Source organism: Centropristis striata, chromosome 7 (assembly GCF_030273125.1).
Source record: "Centropristis striata isolate RG_2023a ecotype Rhode Island chromosome 7, C.striata_1.0, whole genome shotgun sequence".
In the NCBI taxonomy this organism is placed as follows: domain Eukaryota; kingdom Metazoa; phylum Chordata; class Actinopteri; order Perciformes; family Serranidae; genus Centropristis; species Centropristis striata.
This window is the reverse complement of record NC_081523.1, coordinates 17413373-17435339: the sequence shown is the minus strand read 5'-3', so window position 1 is coordinate 17435339 and position 21967 is coordinate 17413373. Positions and strand designations below refer to the sequence as shown.

At 42.4% G+C, this 21967-nt stretch overlaps 1 protein-coding gene across 19 annotated transcripts in view; it reads left to right on the top strand.

Moving 5' to 3' along the window:
* The window catches only part of ank1a (ankyrin 1, erythrocytic a), a 107482-nt gene that overhangs the window by 83526 nt on the left and 1989 nt on the right, over positions 1-21967 (top strand). For 13 of the 19 annotated variants that reach the window (XM_059337257.1, XM_059337254.1, XM_059337252.1 and 10 more), the window contains 14 exons: positions 361-565; positions 804-900; positions 1761-1989; positions 2077-2205; positions 2322-2441; positions 2530-2614; positions 2966-3040; positions 3334-3465; positions 3743-3898; positions 10705-11356; positions 11594-11942; positions 15324-15407; positions 16033-16185; positions 17425-21967. The exon at positions 17425-21967 is cut by the window's right edge and continues 1989 nt beyond it. In XM_059337257.1, coding sequence (XP_059193240.1) covers positions 361-565; positions 804-900; positions 1761-1989; positions 2077-2205; positions 2322-2441; positions 2530-2614; positions 2966-3040; positions 3334-3465; positions 3743-3898; positions 10705-11356; positions 11594-11942; positions 15324-15407; positions 16033-16185; positions 17425-17496 — 2538 coding nt within the window. In that variant the 3' untranslated portion in view covers positions 17497-21967. The remainder of the gene's footprint in view (positions 1-360; positions 566-803; positions 901-1760; positions 1990-2076; positions 2206-2321; positions 2442-2529; positions 2615-2965; positions 3041-3333; positions 3466-3742; positions 3899-10704; positions 11357-11593; positions 11943-15323; positions 15408-16032; positions 16186-17424) is intronic. The other 6 variants (XM_059337255.1, XM_059337260.1, XM_059337243.1 and 3 more) reach the window with 5 other exon arrangements.

The following is a 21967-nucleotide window of genomic DNA, read 5'->3' as shown; positions in this document are numbered from 1 at the left end:
TTGTAAAAGCTTCATGTTAACACACATTGTTAAATCTTTACAATAAAAAAGAGTTATTAAGTCCTACATCCGATTTGTGTTGCTATTGTTTTTCCAGAGGTATTTTATTCACTGTGGACTTCTCTCTCTCTCTTTCTCTTCACCTTTAATGTGTCTCCCTATTCGGTTATCCTTTCTTTCACAATTTTTCCCCTCATCCATCTTCCATTGTTTCATTCAACCTGCCATCCCGTTACGCCACCATCTTTTTTTTTAAATCTCTGTTGCACGTTCATATATTTTCTCTTTTTTTCCACCATACCATCAAACCTGTGCCCATGTTATGTACCCCCTCTCTCCATCATTTACTTTCAACCTCAGGCTCAGCCAGTTCCAGATGAGCTGGTTGCTAAGCTGCTGGGTAACCAGGCAAACTTTAGCCCCGTGGTCACTGTGGAGCCTCGGCGGCGCAAGTTTCACAGACCCATCGGCCTGCGTATACCCCTGCCCCCGTCCTGGAGGGACAGCCCAAGAGACTCCGGCGAGGGCGACACCACCAGCCTGCGTCTGCTCTGCTCTGTCATAGGTACTGCAGTGCATGCAACAGCTGGGAGTTATGTGGGTGGGTGAGTAAATGTGTGTGCCTTTGTGTCGACTGGAGCAGTTCCTTCTGAGGCGAGGAGAGATTAAGGGGGCAAAACTGCTGATTTGCAGTGATGAAAGTGCCATAATTTTTTCTCTGTACAAGCGCTGTCACTGGGAGGTTTCTTTTTTATGACCTTTGCTGAAGCCAGATTAACCAGTTTGCTTTGTCTGATTCCCAGGTGGCACGGCCCCAGCGCAATGGGAAGACATAACTGGTACCACCAAGCTTATGTACGCTAAAGACTGTGCCAGTTTCACAACCAATGTTTCAGCACGGTAAGCTCACAACACTTACATAATATCAGCCATCACACTATAAAGTTTAAAGGCACAAGGAGTAAAATGTGTCTGTTTTTATAAACAGTAAAGTTGGCCACTCCTCCCTGGCTCAACAGCATCTAATTGAACCTTCATTCACTGAAGAAATACTAACTTATTTTTTGGAAAAAACTATGACACATGCCCAAAGCACAGTATTTAACCAAGACTAGCTTAAAATCCACAAAAGCAGCCAATAATAAAGAAAATCTGAGTCAGTGAAGAATACAGTATCAGCCAGGCCACGCCAAGAAATGTCTCAAACAAAGCAAAATAAAATGGCGATAGAAAATACAAACAGAGGGACTGCCTCCACATGCTTATAGAGCAGGGGTGGGCAATTCATTTTCCCAAGGAGCCACATGAGATTCTATTTTATATATTCAAACTACAAAAACAATATAGAGCATGTATGTAGTGCAGTAAACCAGCAATTTATTAACATTATGCAAAAAGCAATAAGTGTTTTTCACAAGGTAACAAGGTAACTTTTTTGTGGTACGCATTTCTGTGCAGGTGCGCATGCATGCGCACACATATATAGAAATAAAAGCAGTGTGTGTTTTATTGATTTCTAATTTCCGGCTAACTATATGCAGGTCGGATTGGCACAGCCAGGTCTGTTATAGAGGGTCATAAGATATGATTGAAAGGCGTTCTTATTGTATAACTTTCTACTTTTTTTTTTTTTTTTTTAGGAAAATCTTCCTTATTATGCCTTTAATGTAGCTCTTCATTCATCTCAAATCTTTCGATCATGCAGTTGGACTAATTTATGTAAAATACTGTGATTACATGCTATTGTTCATTCCTCTCAGATTCTGGCTCGCAGACTGTCCTCGGACAGCTGAGGCTGTCTCCTTTGCCAACCTGCTCTACAGAGAGCTGTCCGCTGTACCCTATATGGCCAAGTTTGTGGTGTTTGCGAAGATGAATGAGCTGCGTGAAGGCCGCCTTCGCTGCTACTGCATGACCGACGATAAGATGGATAAAACCCTGGAACAACATGAGAACTTCACAGAGGTGGCTCGCAGCAGAGACATAGAGGTCAGTTCAGGGAAGAGGGTATTGCAGCATACCAATACTGTGAAACTGCAGTGTAGTGTGGGCTTAAAATCGTGTCCTGTCTTGCAGGTGATGGAGGGGATGCCACTTCACCTGGAGTGCTCAGGGAATCTGCTGCCTGTGAGGAAGGCCACACAGCAGCCTCGCTGCTTCAGTTTCCAGGCCTTCAGAGATAACCGACTTCCTGTCTCTGTGAAGGTATTACCATTTGTAATTTTCTTACCGATCTTTCTTCGGTCTTATATTCTTTCTCGCTCTTTCTTCACTCTACATGTATGTGCCTTCATTGCTTTCTTTGTGCCTGTGTGTCTCAGGTGAGAGACAGCAGTAAAGAACACACCGGGTTTCTGTCTTTCCTGCGCAAGTCCACCAAATATGAGGACAGCCAACATGTGCTCTGTAACCTCAACATTACCATGCCCCCATGTATTAAGGTAAAGCTCTCAAGGTTCCAAGACACATACAGTGTATTAAGTAGTCTCGAGATGACTGACTTTGGTGTTGTTACCTTGTGACTGACAGATTGTTGGGAGTGAAGACCGGAGGCGAACTCTGACCCCGCTGGCTTTAAGAGAAAGATACAGCGCCTTGAATGAACCTGCTATGGGTATGAAGCTCTCACACTCCCACATCTACGTGATCCTTATTTCTTTATGATCAGATAATAAAATACACAGTATGGTGGGTTGCTGTTTTTTTTCAAAATACTACCTCATCTTAAGCTGCATTCCACATACAGAATCAACAAGCGTTGCAAGCATTGCAGCAATTATCTCAACTTTACATTAAACAGAATTAGATGATCAAGGGACAGTTTGGAGGTTTTGAAGTGTGGTTGTATGAGGTGCTTATACATAGTCAGTTATAACCTACAGTAGATAGTGGCCATCATATCTGCAGTTTGGAGACAGATCTAAAATGTCCCTTTTAACAGTCAGTTTTGGTCTGGTTTGTGCAGCATCTATGAGTGCCATGGAGAGGACAGAGCTGAAGATGGCTGTGATTGCAGAACAGTTGGGACTGAGCTGGGCTGGTGAGTGAACAAGAATATACTGAATCTGTTTTTATCTGTTGTAAACCATCCATGTTTACCTTATGTCTGACAAGCTTGCCTAGCTCTCCACTGATTAAGTTCTAACATGGCGACCAGCCAGTGAAACTAATTATTTCCTGTTTTCCTGCCAAGAGCCATAGCTGTTTGACAGACAGACTATTCTACCTCTAGAGGTTCAGTGAAACAGGGAGCCATTTCAAGACTGTGTGCACTAGTGACTCACAGGTGAAAATGTGTAAATATTTCTCATTCTCATGCTCATTTCTACACAGAGTTGGCACGCGAGCTTCAGCTCAGTGTGGATGACATCAATAAGATCCGTGTGGAGAATCCGAACTCACTGCTGGAGCAGAGCTCAGCGCTGCTCAACCTGTGGGCCACCCGCGAGGGCAAGAGGGCCAAAAGTGAGTGTTTGGGATCTGAGGTTGCTGTAAATTCATCCTCTCATGTCTTAATTTATAAAACTTTCTGCCTTTTTAAAGAGGCTGTGTGTACTTCCTGGTGACAAACGGTCACATTCTGTTTTTTTAGTTTTGTTTTTTTAACGTTTTAAGCCATATCTTACACATTACACCTTTAACCCAGTCGGTGTCAGAATGTTGTCATAATGGTATTGCTGTTTGTCCTGTTTGTCTCTTTTTCCTTGTCTGCTTGTCTCTCCTTCACACATCTTCACTGTAGTGGAGAGCTTGTACGCAGCTCTGAAGAGCATCGACCGTATGGATATAGTGAACATGTTGGAGGGACAGCCGCCTCAGCCTGCGAGACAAGGCGCACGCGATCTCAACAGACGTCGACACAACGAGAGAGACAACCTCTCCCCTGGTATGACCAATGGTAAGTTCCCTCCCCAAATTCCACAATGCAGCCCCTTCCCCATGTTCCTTTTGCCTTGCCCCTGAGCCATCTTTCCAATAAACATACCTCCTCGCTCCCTAAAATCCTCCTGAAAGCAAAGTGAAGTGTGTTTCCCTCTGAAATCTCTCTGTTGTCCCCGTGTCTTTCTTATTTATCCCCTGTGATGCTGTTGTGTATGAAAGCTGCCACAAACGTCACACTTTTGCAGGACTTTACCCCAGCAACATGCAGAGGGACTCAGGACACTCCTACTGTGCTACAGCCTCTGTAGTGCCTTTTGGTATACGTTTCTCCCTCTATTTGCTCAATGTGATGGGAAGTATCGTGAAATGCTGAACCTCCAGAGTTTGCTAGAATCTAATTACTGAATAGCGTCTCTGCGTATGACGTCTTATATAAGCACACTTTCCAGATGAAGGGCAGGTTCTGATGTAACAACCACCAACACTGCACACCCGCAGTGATTTATGCTGTTTACTGCTGTTCCAATCATTTAAATAGGGATACAACAATGGCTACTTTTGACTCCCAAAATTGGAATACATACATCAAACATAAACATCATGTCAACATACTGTAAGTTTTGCAAGCAAGAGTTGTTATTCATAGAGCATGCATACAGCATTGTAGCTAGATTTTTTTAGGGTTTCATGAGGCATTTGGAAAAACGTAATATTACAATTATTCTTAAGCATATTAACTCACAAAAGAAATATTCAATAGTATTTTGGTTTCGAGGTTGTGAACCCAACTGCACACAAAACACTTATACAGTTCAATCTGTGTCACTATGTACTAGGAGGTCTAGAGGACAAGGTTTTTTTTTATGACAATTGCATCCACATCAGGCATATAGGTAGTGCGAAAAATTACTTTTCATCATCTTGTAAGGATCAGGTCCAATATGTATTTCATTTTTCTGATGATACCTGCTTCTTGCAGGTCCATCCAAACCTGTAATGTAGTCCTTTTTCTCTATTTCCAATTTGTGCAGTATATGGATTTATCACTTCCTGCCCTTCATCTGAACTTTGCGAGTCACAACAGTCATGTGATTGCAAACAAGCTAAAGCCTCTGAGCAAAATTATCCACATAGAGATAAGAAAAGTATCCTATCGTTATTAGTTTTAGTTTAGTTAAAATTAGTTATACAGTTTTTAATATTCTTTTAACTTTATTAGTGCTATTATTGTTGTCATTGTCATTTTGTTGAAGCTCAGTCAATATTTGAGTAGAATAAGATTATTAAGATTATTTTATTATTAAGAGGGCCTATTTTAGAGTGATATTTGTCTATAAAGCAACACATTGTCATACATGATCAGTCCACGTAGATCATACTGTAAGTGCAGCCTAGCTTAACTGACCTCCTTACCAACTGTCAGTCCTCAGTCTTTTACTCCTTTTCCTCATGGTGTCCTTCACACATGCATACTCTACATCTTATTGACTCCATTTTCACCTCTGGACTGGTGTGAGCTCCCCTTCTTACTGGACTGGCTTCTCCTCTCTGTATCCAGTGCAGACGATGAGTCAGTCGTACAGGTGACAGGTCCTACTCTGTGAAAACTGGAGCAATACTCTGAGATGTAACAATGCATCGAGATACAACCATGAGGGTCAAAGGGTGAAAAGGGAGATGTTCAGATCACAGCTGCAGTGAATCTGATAACCGTGTATCTGTCTTGTCTGTCTATCTGTCTGGCTACCTGCCTCCCAAAGGCCGTTCCTGCTTTGACGTTCTGCGTAAAAACGTGGCGGCGCTTTGAATACCTGGATATTGTGTCTTTTGCTCATCTCACAATGATCACAGTGACGGGTTTCAAGAGGTTTACTGTCCGGATTAAGTACGTCCTAAAGGCACAGTGGAGACATAGTGGAGGACCAAAACTGACTTTTGAAGCAATAAATAAAAAGAGTCAATGAACAAAATAGACAGATATATTGAGAAATAATTTGATGAATAAATAAAACAGGTAAGGAAGTTATAAAATAAGTCTATAAATGCTCAAAGAAATTGAAAATTACCATCAGGCCACATTCTTGAAATAAATATTGGTGGACGGTAAAGGAAAAAAATCATAGTTTTATTTTTCAATTTCAGTGTGCATTTGACTTATTTAATCATTTTTAAACTTATTATTTCTCAATTTATTTTACAGATCGATTCATTCATTTCATATTAAACAAATAGTTTGACATTTTGGGAAATATACTAATTTGCTTTCTTGCTGAAGAAGATTGTTACCACTGTCATGGCTGTACGGTAAAAATAATGGCACTGCTCCTGCAAACAGCTGGTTAGCTTAGCTTAGCATAAAGACTGGAGACAGGAAACAGCTAGCCTGGTTCTTTCCAGTTAGCTGTTTTTGCCTGGATGCAGTAACTTTCTGGAGTCTCAGCTGGTTTCCTGATAAGAAGTTACTGTGTTAATTTTAGAGATGCTGGAAGGTGGATGTTTTACCTTTGGACAGAGCCAAGCTAGCTGCTTTGTCTTCATGCTAAGCTAAGCTAAATGGCTGCTTGCTGTAGCTGCATATTTATTGTACAAATATGAGAGTGGCATTGATCTTCTCATCTAACCCTCTGCAACAAAAGCAAATCAGCGTATATCCCAAAATGTAGAACTGCAGGTCAGGTTCAGTCCTCCATATGAAATATACCTTTTTATTTTTATTTTTTTATCTCTATTTTTTATTGAAATAGTGTTAAAGAGGATTTACAGAAAAGCTGACAAAATAATCGCTAGTTTAGAGGCGTCCATTATGCTACAACCTTTATTCTATCTTTATCTGTCTCTACCTGTCTTTCCCTCTTTTTGCCAGAACAATGTCTAAGATTTTATTTATCCTTTTTCCTTCGTAGTTCTAGTGCACCTCTATATTACGTACGCACATTTGTCAGGTTTAAAGCAAGATCCTTTCCAGTTTAGGAAAGATACAGTAGATCATGATGAGACCTTTTCTTTTAGACGTTAATATGAGGAATTTTTAAAATCCTCTCTGCCTGTGGCTGCATGGGGATTAGTTTGAGTCTCTTTAGGGCTAATGTTGAATGTCCTTTTGGGATCCCTGTTTTCATCCCCTGTGAATCTGTCCCTCTCTCTGTGTTTCTCTGGACATGTCATCTGCAGCCTAGCCGCCCTACTCTTCCTCCTTCTCACTCCTCTCCGAACTCTGACCTCATGCCGACCTCATGTTGACCTCTGACCCACATCTTTATCTTTTTAATTTTTATTTTTTGCGACTAGTCGTGCATATTTTTTCTTTGTTTTCGTGCTCTTGAAAACCCCACCTTTTTTAAGTGTCCGCTCTGTGACCGATACCCCTCACACAGACTGTGTACTCAGCACCCACTGGGAGGGGGGAGGTGACCCTCGCTCTCTGTTGCTGTTTCTGTCTGTGATCATCACCCTATTTTATACTCCTCTTCCTCTCTTGCTGCCCTTGTTTTTCCCACTCTGTCCTTTCCCTCTTTTCCCATCCCTTCTTGCCCTGGCCCCCTGCCTGTCTGCATGTGCATGTGGCTGACTTTCATCTCCCCCTGTGTTTGCATGGAGACACTGGGATGAGCGGCGGGAGTAACACTGGCTTGTTGGAGATGACGTCTCAAACGCTGCATTGGCCCTTAATGCTGCTTGACCAACAGACATGTGTTCTTGCATGGCATGCATACTGAGAATAAGCCCACAGTCTGTCTCTTCCTCCTCAGTGATCTCTCCAAAGGGGGGTAAAAAAGGCCACAAACCTTTTTTTGTGAACCGTGACTTGAGTCTGCTCTGTTCATGTATGAATGTTGTGGTTGTTTTGTATGTCACTGATTCTATGTAACTGTGTCCATCTGATGGGTTATTTTGTGTGATATATATATGTTTTTAATGTCTTTTGTGAGTGTTGTACGAGGGTCAATTTGATATTGTTCCTCCCCTGTGCTTATTGTTTATCGTAAACTCATCAGTCAGTCTGTGAGTGTATCAGTGTGAGTGTCTTTTTGTGCGTTTTAAGTTTTATACTGTTTTGTGTCCTTCATGTACATGTGTGACCAGTGTAACAATATGAGTATATTTTCTTTACTTGTATTTTCACGTGAGCTTCACTGCCTTGTTTTTCTGTATTTGTGTCTTTTAATCAGGGGGGTCAGGCAATCATTTTTCATATTTCACACTCACCCATTCCCTTTATTCCTTAATTTTCCAAATCTCTTTTTTTTTTGGACATTTTTAGCATTTTTGCCTCATCTTCTAACTTTGGAGAGACAGGACTGACAAACTCTTTCATTATCTAATTCAGGGCAAACAAGAACTCAGTATGGCTTAAAGTCATGATGTATTACATCTATATTCTACATATATTACAACTCCAACTCCATGCTTCCAATACACACCAGATCCCACACTTCATTTACATGCAGGAGAAGTGTGTGCAGTCACTTACTACTTCAGGTGTTCATCAGATATACAGAGATATTAATGCACAAGTTTAATGGCCCACATTTTTATCTGCAAGTACTTCATAAAATTGGGAATAGGCTTGTTTGAGGTCATTAGATTTCAGTTCAATTTAGAGTTCAATTTAAGCCTGAATGACATTATTTAAGCCATAAATGTATTGCTTGCAGCTTGTATTACTGATTGGGTAAAACCTTTACAGGAACCTGACTCAGTATATTTTGTTGTTGCCCAAATAATAATAATTAGAATTTAAAAAGGGGTTAGAAAGTGCTTTTTAGAAGAAAAAAAGGGATCATAGGGATCATAAAAACATAAAAATAAATATTATAGCCAAGGAGGGATGATAAAAATTCAGAAACAAAATTAATATTCATAAATTCTTTTCTATAAAAGAATGTTTTAAGAAGGGATTTAAAATATGTTTTGACTTGCCTATTTTCTACTCTAATAGTCAAGACAAAATAAATGTATGCGACATATGTTATACATATTTTTAAAAATAAAATAAATGTATACCATCATGAAAAATAATGAATCTAAAATCTTTTCAGGGACCCCCTGGCACAGTGCCATGAACCCCACAATAAACAGCTCATCATTGTTTGTGTTCTGGTAGTGCAATAGAGTCAAACTAGAGTCAAAGTCAATGCTGTTTTTACAGCTTCATTTTGTCTTTCTACTTCAAAAGACAAAGCACTATATAAAAATATACATGTTCATGATAGCTAGTTTCTATAGACAACAGATAGCCGTTTGAGAGGCTGAAAGAGAAAGCAGAAAGTAGGACAAGAGGTCCTTCTGGCCGCTTGGTGTCACAAATATCTCCTGCACTCTCAGCAGTACTCAACAGCAACACTGCCAACCATGAATCAAGTTACACCCTGCAGCTCTGCACAGCTTCCTCATCACTATACAGTCTACACATACAGTCTCTCTCTCTCTCTCTCTCTCTCTCTCTCTCTCTTCCTGTCTCTCCCCCTCTTATGCAGAAGGTGAGCGCCTCCTCTTCTTGCTCTTCTACATATTGATGCCCTGCACTACGTCTCCTATTTCATCCTCCGGTTAATGTACTTCCTGTTAACACATCCTTTAATGTTACAGTCATCATGCCACTCACAGTTTGCTTTATTCCCATACATTTCTACATAAACAATTGACCTAATTGTCAGAGTAGTTGGTCATTTTCAGAGCTATTGATTCATAATGAGCAAGACAGATACAAGGCAGATCCTATGCACAGTAAAAGTGCATTATTTGTAGTCTTTATCTGGATTTTTTCTTTCTTTCTGTGCAATTTAAAGTTATTATCTCAGTAAAAAACATTCCTGCTGCTGTGACACTGTGCTATATCAAGCCAGGTCTGCCTTTGCAAAAAGAATATTGTTACAAATGGTGTTCAAAACAGTTGAAGGAGTGGCCTGAGTCCGTTAAAAATGTGCAGTTTTACTAATTGATATAATTGCACTTGAAATACTCATTCAAATCTTTGTTTGAGGCAGCAACCATGTGACCTTCACAACAGAAGGAAAAGTCTCCTGTGTATGTGTTTGTAGAAATATCAGCAGTACTATAGGTTCTATGTTCACATAGCTGTGTTATATTGAATGCATTATAATAAATGTGTCAATGAGAGCGAGCAGCTGTGTCGAGTGAGCTGATGTATGTGTGTGTGTATGTGTGTGTGTGTGGCGAGAATGAGATTGCCTGCGTGCATGCTATCCAGCCTGACAATGATATTAACCTGCCTGATTTTTGAGTGGGTTTGAATGCATGCATATCTGAGAGTGAGTGTGTGTGAGAGTGAGAGTGTGACACGGAGAGTGTGCAAGTGTGTTTACGGCATGTGTATGTGTGACAAAGTGAGTGTCCCTGCTGGACAGGTGTGTGTCCCAGCCCCAGGTTGGGGGCAGAGGCAGTAATTCCTGTTCATCTCCCTGCAGGTGGCAGCCAGCAGAGCAGCATCAGTCACTGCTGGGTCCAAACCAAAGTGTCAGTCTCTCACTCGTCCGGCTGTGTCTGCTGCTGCTGCCGCTGCTGCTCTAACCGTCAGCGCTGGCTGATCGAGCTTGACAAACCCTCTTCTAAAAGCTGCCCTTGCTCTCTTGTCCTAAGCTCCTTGCACTTTTATTCTAGCTCCTATTGTCTTGGCCCTCCCCCTCTCTCCTTCCCCACTCTCCCATTTGTCCCTTCAGCCTCCTCTACTCCCCCCCCCTAGATGCCCAGCTTCTGGGCAGGGGCACTTACCCCCTCCCGGGGCCCCGGTGCTGTGGGGGTGAGGTGGGGAGCGAGGCGGGGGGCCGGGGTGTCAGTGTGCCTCTCTCTGTCTCGCTCCAGGTTATGGGCTCGCCCAGGAAGAGCTTCTCTCACCGGCCTCCATGCAGTACAGCCTGCCCTCCCCGCTGGGCGCTGAGCCTTACTGGCAGGAAGTCTCCAGTCTGGACTGTGCACCCATTGCCACCACAGAAGAAGACACCCTCATGGAGATGTCTGATGTGCAGGTGTGGCCCTCAGGCAACAGCCCGTCCCTGGTGCCTGTGGAGGACTCCTCGCTGGAGTGCAGCAATGCTGACGATTCAGAAGGTCTGCTGGGGCTGCCGTATGGAAGTCTGGGTCGGCCGGCTAGTCAGGCCAGTGCAGCCAGCGGAGGGGGTGGGGTGCTGAGTGGCTCCATTGAGCTGCCCGAAGATGATTCAGAGATGGGCGTTGACTCGCTCAGCACCGCCACGCCAGCCTCACTCGGGGGCACCATCGCTGGGATCAATCTTAACGGGCTGAACAATGGTCAGGGGTCAGAGGCAAGTTCGGAGGTATCAGCACTCACCAGTACGACTGGTGGAGATGGAGCTGGAGGAGGTGGAGGAGGTGGTGGAGGAGGAGGCGCGGGCTCAGTGGAAGGGCTTTCTCTTGTTGCAGGACAGCAAAGGGTGTATGCTCGGCTGAGTGAGTCACCTGGTCTGAGCTGTGTTGCAGACCGGAATGGAGACAGGTAAGTCAGACCTCTGTCTGCCTCTCAGGTGATAAAGTCAAAATAACACCAACAAAACAATAAATCTGTGCTAACATCTCATTCATCTTTATTGCATGTTTGTGGTGAACTGGAGGTTTTTTTTATTTCTTATGGAGAAAGTGACCGCTAAGAGGTTATAATGCGTTGTTTTACTTTTCTTGCAGTAGGCAATAGGTTCTTGTACCACCTCCACATTGATCCGTTCTCTCCTTCCAGGTCAGGTAATGGTGGAAACGGAGGTGGTGGAGGCTCTTTCCTTTCCTACCTGCAGGAACAGTCAGGCCCAGGATGGATCCCTGTCACTGACCCTACACAGGCCTGGGTGGGGAGTCAGCCTAAACCCAGACAGACCATGGACACCATGATATCGTCAGTATGTAACGCTGTGGATGGAGACCCGTCCCGCGTGTCCCAGGAGGCCTTGCTTCAGCCTGTGAGGGACATGGGACACTCAGAGATTTTACGGGGGCACTTCAGAGGTACCCAGCCATTTGAGAAGGGTTTGGGATTCCCGCACAGGGTACCAGAGCTACGGGCCTGGGACGACGTGCGTCTGAAGGGCCAGGTGAGTCTGTAACTCCTCCCATGAAAAATAAGAGGGATGTTCTCTATGACAAAAGGATCTCATTGCATTATGATCACAGGAACCAGGGTTTAATTTAAGTTCCAGGGCCCTTTTAACCACCTAAGAAGACCCTGATAGTGGGGTAGTACTTTATAAAAGTATAGGAACTTATGGGTTGGGCTTTGCAGGGATGGTCATTGTTGATTGGTCAAGCACACACAGCACAGCCGCTTCAACTCTTCTACCACTTCATTCATAATACAAGGATGCACATTTTTACTTGCTTAATCAAGATAAAAGTAAAGTCTGACCCCCTTTCTATCTATCACTTTCAATAAAGCAAGAAAAAAGCCCAAAAAATAATCTTAAAAAAAAAAAAAAGTAAAGTCTGGTTTGCTGTTGACTTCCCGAATAATTTTTAAACCTAAACCTTTTTTTTAACATGTTTTTAGATGCAGCGGACGGGCATATTGAATTTCACTAGCCACTAGCAGTCAGAATACCATGTCATGTTGTTTTTCCATACGTCAGCAGACAAGTTAGATTTAAGAAATCATTGAAAACCAATCAAAAGCAATGAAAAAAGCCTGAAACCTCCAGTGCATAGAAGACATGTCAGCACATACAGTGAAATAACACTGTTACATTTGCATGTTTTTACAACCATTAATCCTGTGTCAGCGACTGCTGATATGTCTACTAGTCATTGATTTTGGTGCAAAGCAGACTCCTCATCTGAGTTTGGAAACTCAAACATGTATAAATCTAACTTTTCCCCTAATAAAAGAAAAGGACAGTCTTCAGACTGTGAGCCACCTTGCACTGCTCTTTTACTGGTCAACCTTGCATGAGCAGAGGTGGCTGGCAGAGGCTACATCTAAATTTCTCAATGAGGGGCAAAAGAAAAGATTTACTTCTGGGCCTTTCACTGAGCTTTGTTTTACTTTTAATGTAGGACAATTATTGTACATACCTTAAAACAGGACCAAAACAGCATTCGATTATTCATGATAGATCCTTGACACATAGAGCAAACATTCATACACACACGTACACACTGAGTCAAGGGCCCAAGATGGGCACGAACAGTCTGGCCAAATATAGCAAGCATTCTCACTGTCCCACTCATGTTACATGACCCCCCCCCAGTCATTTCCACGAGTTAACTTTCTGGCACGATACCGACAGATCACACGATAAAGGACAATCTCAGCTGTGAAACTGTAAGAGAGCAGAAATAGACAGTTGCTTTTAGGGCTTTTGTGATTTGCTACTGTATGTGGTTCATACCCATGAGAAAAGAGCCCAGATGCAGTGTGTTGCAGTGCTGCATAATTTTGTCTGCATAATGATGTTTTGTGAGGAAATGTGTGGCTGTGTGGATGACATTAAAATAGTTTGTAGTGGCTAAAGGAACTCAGGGGACTTCTGACTTCTCAGTGCTCGTACCACAGCGTACAGAGCCGCACTGGAGAAGCCAGAGGTATTTAAAGACCACAGATCACATGGTCAGAAAGAGAGAGAGAGGTGGGAATAGAAGCCCTCCAAGGTTGCATTGGTTGGATTTGATGTCAATGATTGGGTGCTCCTGAACTGACCGGGGCAAAGGAGAAGGAATAGAGACCCAGGGAAAGGGCCCACTGCCCCAGCGAATTGTGGACGGGACATGAACTGAAAGACAAACAACCAAACTGCGACTGAACCAGTGACAGAAGGCCGCAGGCTGCAGCTGTTGCCTTTTCCGTCAGCTGAGATAGGCGCTGCATTGGAAACAGGAGTCACAGAAGGCTGTGTGTTATCTTGTGTGGTGCTGTGTGTTGATTTGGCGGGGTGATGTGGGCCCTGGTGACTGAGCTCCTCTTCAGCTTCGTGCTGCTGGCCTTCCTGGTCATCAGCTGTCAGAATGTCCTCCACATTGCCAGCGGCTCCGTGCGGTCCGTGCTCACCTACATACACGCTCAGCTAGACCGTGAGCTTGGCGAGGTCGAGGGAGTAGCTGATGAGGAGGAGAACGTCACCACCAGAGTGGTCCGCCGCCGAGTCATCCTCAAGGTACAGAGAGAGGGACTGAGGCAGGAGTTTGGAGAAAGGATTTACAGCCAGGAAACGGAGAGAGATGCGGAAAATAGTGTTTGGTGAAAGGCTGAAGGTAGCAGTGTATTTGGTGTGATACAGGATTGGTTTGTTGTAATCAGGGTACATTATTTGACAGGGTTTACTGCACTGGAGTGGAGTGGGTGTGACCAAAGTGGCAGTGAGGATTAACTCGGACATTGTGCACATGTGAAAATGTTGTGTGTGTGACTGACACAAACTAAACTGAATCAATACAATAATAATGATTCATCCTCCACCATCCATTACCATCAAATTGCTGTGTAAATGTGGCTAAATTTATCTTCTGCTGTAACAGATGTAAATAGGTTGTCTTGGACTCAACACGTTTGGACTCCAGTTCTATTAAAAAGCTTGATGCACTCTTCCTGCTGTATCTCAGACTTGTTTATGCAAACAGAAAGTGTTGACATGTTTTATTCAGGTCTACACAGGCTGGACTGGCTCTTGTCCTCCCTTCTCTGGCTGCAGGAATGTCTTTGAGCTTATAAATAGCTCAGTAGACACGCTGCAAATTATTAGGGGCTAAAACAGCATTGTCATGCCCCTCATGAGTCGTAATTATAAATGTCGCTCAGAAACTCCAATGATCCCAACTGTTGGATTTACATGCTTCCGCAAACACCCCTCTAACCCCTCACCCATCTGCCGTTCATCTGCTTCTCTGTGTCTCCAGTTAGTGGAGGATTTCATGGCATGCAAATAATTACACTGGAAGCTCATTTAAAATACATTAGGGCTATAATTTATCCAAGAGTTTACTTAACTTTTCATGCTGTAGGAAGTCATATCTTGTTGCAGTTGCACTAAAATGTAAGTCCAATACTTTCAAGACGAAGGAAGTGTATTTTATGGTTTCTTCTTTAAAAAAAACATAATTTAAAGGGGCATATTATGAATAATTCACTTTTTCAGTGTTTGACCACATACATTTGGGTATCTTAAGTACTTACCAACCCACAAACTGTGGAATAAGACAATGTTTATTAGGGCTTATTTGAATATATCACCCTCATCCTAGAATCTCCTTTGCAAGGTGCACATATTTATCTTGTAAGCCAATCTGAGCACACTAGGATTTTCAGGAGGGGGCTTAAAGAAACATGCATTAAAATGGAGCATTTCGGACAGAGGGTAAATACAGGCATATTCAGACAGACAGCATAAGAAAAAAATGGTGAACATTGAACATTAAAGCATGTAAACATGTTCTAGTAGAGACCTGAAAATGTCCTCTATAAGGGTTCAAATGATTTCTGTCCACAGGGTGATGAGGTTGAAGACCTTCCTGGGGAGCATGTAAGCGAAGAGCAGTTCACAGATGAACATGGAAACATTGTCACAAAAAAGGTAAGCCACTGCAACATGTTTCTATACTGCATTCTTAAGACTCAGCTCCAGAAATCACTTATGTCACAATACTCACTCAGCATCTCTCCACAGAATGATTATTAACCCTCCTGTTATGTTTGTTTCTCAGAACAGAATGTTTAATTATACAAAAGTGTCAGAAACCTCAAAAGATAAAACATGTTTTTTTTATTTCATTATTAACTCCATTACTAACCATCTCAATAAATATTTAGTGCTTTGGTGTTATTTACCTCTTTATTGAGTGATGTTGATAAAGTAATACAAATCACCTCAGTATCTATGTTATATAAACATGCAAATATGGGAAATGAACCATTTTTATTTTATATGTTGATTTCACTTATTAAGCCATGCAGAAGAAGTTTCATCCTGAAAAAAATACTGTAAACTTTTAAATGGGTCAATTTGACCTGCAACATAACAGGAGGCTTAAACTGATAATCATTGCATCACATATGACATTATAGATACACAATCATTTTAAAAAGACTTATTTCCTCCATAAACATTTTTTTTATATTTCACCAACTCTGTCTTTTCACTTCCCACTCCCTGCCTCCATCCATCACTCTCTCCCACCCTCCTGTGTGCATGTGTGTAGATTGTGCGTAAGGTTGTGCGCAGAGGGAAGGGTTCAGGTGAGGAGGGGGTTCAGGAGGTGAGCCTGGAGGGTTCTCTGCAGGACGCCAACGAGCTGGAGGTTGATGCTGAGCAGTTCATGAGCTACGCCATCCTGGGCCGGGACAGCAGCAAGGTGGGCTTCTGATCTACAGACAGCTGACAACCATCTGATGAGGGCCGCTTTAAATCCATGTACTGTAGTAGACAGTTTATAGTGAACAGGGGACTCTGTGCTGCAGTGAGCTCATCGTGAGTCTCATCTCATCGTCAGGTGTTTCCCGACAGCCCTTGAGTAGCTTAACCTGCATGAGCTTCAGTTCAACAGGCCGAGAACACAGTTTGTGTTTGTGTTCTTAAAACCCTGTCTTATTATGTGTCGGTCCTACATCGCTAGTGAGGATTGAGTGCAAAGATTGGTTGGTTAATTGTTTGATTGCTGACCTTCTGTGACATTAATCTCCACCTAAATATTATTACCTCATGTTCATCTTCTGCATGCAGGAGGAACAACTGAGTCTACTTTGCTCTGGTGCTGTTTTTGCTCACAGTTCACCATCATGTTAGTCATCACTAAGCCGCACCCACAATTATCAAGATTTAATTTTTTTGCACATTAATGACTGAGTGAATTGATTGTGGCTCCATGCAGTGGCTATTTTTTCCATTCTGTCCCAATCAGTTATCTCAATGACTTACTCTTGTCTTCTCTGCTTTCATTAAAGTTTATAGTCCTTCAACTGTGACTGTGTGCTGTATCACTCCAACCTGTAAGACTCTCTGAATCAGAGCTGGGTCAGATATTATTTACAACTTTTTACCTTTACCTGCAGGAAGTAGCAGAGGATTGGGGTTTAAGACATCAAGACAATTCAGAATACTAGGGTGTCCGTTTTTTTTGTGTTGTCTTTTGTTGTTAAATCCCATCCATCTGAACGTCAACAAATGAATTCAAACATATGTTTGTAAATAATATTTGACACAGATTCACTCTGAATCTAAAATACTGGAGATTTTTCTGATGCCCTTTTATCTTCAACTGTCTTTCCAACTGCCACCCATCACTTCTGTCCTTGCTTGACATAATTTCTTTCTTTTTTCCCCCTCTTTCCTCTTCCCTTCACGTATTTGTTTCTCTCATTTCTATTACCTCTGTTGTTTTTCCTGTTTTTCTATCCTCTTTTTCCTTGTGGCACTATTTTCTTCCTCTTTTTTTCCATTTCTGTTTCCCCATCTCGTCTTTTTCTTCCTGTCACATCTTTTATTTCACTCTCCCTTACTAATGTCCCTACCAACCTCTTGTTCGGCTCCTGTCATCCCACCTCTTCTCAATCCTCGCACCTCTTCTGCTGCCAACCCCTCCCCCCCGATGTAGCCCGATACTGTGGATGTGAAGAAAGGTGCTCAGATAGTGAAATGTGCCAGTCTGCGGAGAGTTAAGCAGTGAGGCAGACTGAGTGCTGCGTCCCCGCAGGTACGGGACCGACCCACAGTGCCTCGTCTGACCTGTGGGCTAGACCATTTAATCCAGTCGCTCTGGATTAAATGCATCTGAATGTACCTTTAATTCAATACTAATGAATGTAATGTGATGCTGGCACAGCAAAATCAATCTTGACTTTAACAAATTCTTAAAATATAAAGTACACATTTTAAAAAAAGACGCAGAAAGTTTTATACCTGTTTTAAAAATATATAATTAACAGGCTCAGAAAATGCAGACATCACATGAGAACCATTTTTAAGTCTGTCTAATACCTAATAGAATTGGTTTCAGTCATGAACTAATGAACTGGACAAAAAAACATTTTCTCACAAAACCGATTTCTTCCCGTTTTTACAGCTTAAACAATAGAAATTCAGGCTGCTTGCCTTGTTTACTTGTCATGTTTACTTCAAATGTATGGAGTTATATTTGTGAGTAATATCAAACACGTCCAGAGTGCACAGAATTAATTAATTAATTACTTTTTTACTTAAATGAAATCATTATTTGCTTGATAATAATTCCTCTACAATATGTTATTTTATCTAAGCAAAAATATTAGGGACGCACTGATTGTGAAATTCGGGGCCAATACCGATACAAGTTGTTGTTGTTGTTTTTTTTTGTGGTTATTTTCTTCCCCTTTTGTGCCAGAGAAACAAAGAAATCTTCATCATGGAAAAAAATAACCGAACTGTTTTAGATGAGTCAGACCGACAATAACCAACGCAATATTTAGCTATCGCAAAAATTGTAACACATGAGAAAAATATCCACTGTCATCTGTAAATGTCACCTTATTTGCCAAGAAACCAATGCCAGTCAACAAAAGCCCCTTGCAGACTTGCTGTTCAAGCCACGATATTCACGCCTAGGTAACATTTCGCCTGCAATCTGAACTCGCCAGAGGCGTGATGGGGGGATCAAGTGAGCCCGGCTCTGTAACACCTTCAAAGGTAGTAATAGAGGCGTAAAATATGTGACATATCAGCAACATGCCTTTCATTTGATTCCGACAGGGATCGAATCATGTTCAGCAAAATGCAGAACAACATTGCTTGAGTCTGTAGAATCTCTACAGCGAGAAACAGCACAACGGGCAGTTCTTCCACCATTATTGTCTTGAATTCACCACTGTCGTTGCTTATTGTACACGAAGTATCGACCGCTAGTTGTAAACAAACAGACTTCGCTCACAAGGTGAATACCGAGAGCGAATACTGATATTCAGCCGATGTATCAGTGCTTCCTTAAACAAAAGTTTCTGTTTCTAAAATGTCCCATGGGTTACTCAATATAATGCCATACAGACGGACAGCACAAGTCTGTAAATAAATCATTATTGTTTTGCTGTAAAATAAGTCAGGACAGTTTGTTTCTTCATGCATGTTGTGACAAAAAGGAAAAAGGGTTGGCACAGTGTGCACTCAGCTGAACAACCAACTGAAAAGGATCTTGTAAAGCTCAAGGTCAAATCTGCAAGGCCAGTTGTCTGTGAATTGCTATCTGGAGCCACTGCAGTGTGTGTGTGTGTGTGTGTGTGTGTGTGTGTGTGTGTGTGTGTGTGTGTGTGTGCGTGTGCGTGTGCATGTGTGTGACTTGCCCTTTCTAACGTAAAGGCCATGACATTCCTGAGATTAGTGATATTTCAAGCGACTCACTACTGAATGTTAAACCACTTCTGCCAACCATTTTTGCTTGAACGCTTCTGCAGAACTAATGAGCTGTTTTACTGAGTATTACAAAGACTGACCAGTATCAGAGAGGACTTTAGGTGCTTTATGTACTTCAATGTAGGAAAATTCCAAGAGGACTGTTTCGTGAAGGCCATTTTAAAGCAGCTATAAGGAACTTTTACTTTGTGTTGAGTTTGACAGCGTCTGTTGACAAAAGCAAGTGTTTCCATAATTAGAAAACCTCTAATTTTACTGCAGCAGGGTCTGACAGTCTGCCTCGCTCAGTCCTCGTTCTGGTTCTGGTGTGCCTCCTTTTCCAGGCCTGGCAAAATGACGTGGGTGGTGGAAGAAGCTCTCTACCTTCCCGACAGCAGGTTGAAGGCAGCAGCAAAGCCTTACGGTGTCTGTCCATGGCGGGCTAGTTGCTGCCCAAGGCCCCACTGGTGTCTGAGCATGATTTCATCTGATTTAATTGGAATTTGACCCGATGGCACAGTGTCAGGCATATAGAATAACAGCGTCGGACTGGAAACTAATTTTGACCCTGGAAATTTATATCTGGATGCAGCTTTTTCCTTCCTTTTTTTCTGTTCCACTTTTGTCCTTTTTAAGTCAGTTTAATCATTTCATTTTGTGTTTGTATTTGCCAAAATTGTCGGATTGTTAGTGCAAACCTGACTTCACAAAATTGCAAATATTCTCGCTGATGGTCTTGTTTGCTTATGTCGGCATCAATATTAAATGGAGTGTTTAGTAACCAGTAAAAAGTTCCTTGTAGTTGCTTTAAAGACTTATTATTTTCTTAGTATTTTCTAGTTTACGCTGACTTACTGCTGCTTGCATGTCTGCTCTGTAGATTCCTGATGAGCTGCAGCTAAACCAACGTGTTTCCGTCTCTCCGCAGAGTTCTCCACAGGATTCAACCCCTTCACCAAAACCATCCTACATGGACACATGACCAGCAGCTGACAGGAGGAAGAACATACATATAAAGGCAGACAGACAGAAATGAACGGCAACGCCACAACAACCACAGCGGCTATGCCGACTATCAGCACGCACCAGAAGAGAAGGATACGGATTTACTTGTAGTTTTTATTACCTTTTTTTTTTAAAGAAACCGTGGAAAAAAAACATCTACTACTAGGCTAGAAGCATGATTTCGTATAAAACAAAAACCAAACACAAACAAAAAAAAAACTAGCAACCAAAACGTGCTTCCTGTTATCTGTATCAGCATGAGTGACTGCTGCCGCATGGCCTGTCTTTAACTACAAATACTGAGGGAATATAAGGGTGGGTAAAAGGGTGGGGAGGGATGGGGAGGACACACTGCTGTATGGGACAGGCATGCAATGTAGGGTATGGTCAATAACTGGCCCGTTTTCTAAACCGACGGGGAAAAAGTCTAACGGGGAAGACTTAAAATACTGAGAATTACATAATCTCTAGGCAACAGGTTACTCCCCCTCCTCCCTGCCATTCTCTTCCTTCTAAGAGCATCACAAACTAGTTTTAAACCTGTCCCAGTGCTCTCAAAGTCCAGTAAAAGCTAAAATTATCACCCAGTGTTGTACATAATATCGTATGCACTAAAATGCTCTACATGACTGTGTGTTATGTGTGTTGTTTATGTTTTAAGATCCCTATGCGATGCCACTGATGCTGCTGTTTCAGGTACATAAGAAACTCCTCCCTGTTTTTCTCTCGTTTGGTTCATTTGGTCTGAACCTATATATTATTCTATATATCTTGAGATCTTTGTGGGTACAAGAACATGCAAATGTTGTGTCGCTCTGCCTGTTTTTAAACGTCGGATTTTTGTGTGTCGGGTTGTTTGTTTCTTTGTGCTTTTCATGTGCTTTCACCCTTTGCTTTTGACATGTCAAACTGTAGAGGGAAGACATACTGTAAGTCGTTTACTGTGCTGTGGGGTGTTTTTGAGCTTTGGGAGGCAGGTTTCTGCAGTGAACCTGCCTCCCTGACCTTCCCCCAGAGTGGTTTGCCTTGTGGAGAGGGGGACAAAAAGATATATGATGGGTGACAGATTATCACGAGAGATGAACCTACTCTACCATCCCACTCCTCCGCCTTTTCTTGTCCCCAGTGTGCCGTATATCCGTGTGAGGTTTCTGTTAATCAGATATCTGTCTGAGCCAAAATCCCAACACCCTCTTTCTTAATCTTGCCCTTATCGCCCTACCTCCTACCTCTCAGCCCCTCACCCCTCTCAGAGTAGATGTAGCAGTCCTGTCCACCTCCAGCAGGGGACGGGACCATCAGCTCGTAGCAGTTTGACCTCATCGTGCAGTATATGACACCAACACACACAAGGTGCATGTACAGACCATCTCACCGCCACCAGAAGATGTCACTGAATGAGAGTAAATTAGCTGAAATGCTGGTGATAATGTAGCACTGGTTTAACTGGGTAAAAGATGAAGAGTCAGCTGGAGAAAGGAAAGTGTTGCGCCGAGGGTCGAGGACGTGTTGAGCTTTGATGTTTGTCTCCTTGGCAATTGATTTGGAGTGTAGCAAAGACAGTCAGTCACCAATCACTGTGATGAGAAACTGTAATACTGACCCGCAACTGTGAGCCGGACCCTTCCCGTAGCGTGTCTCAAGTTCCAATCCTTTCTTTCAGTGGTATGTCTCTTTTTTTTTTTGTCATGATTTACTGTCTTAACTGTACTTCAGAAGGCAATAACTGCTTACAAAAGGAAAGGATTGTTTGTGTGAGTGTGTTTGAGTGTGAC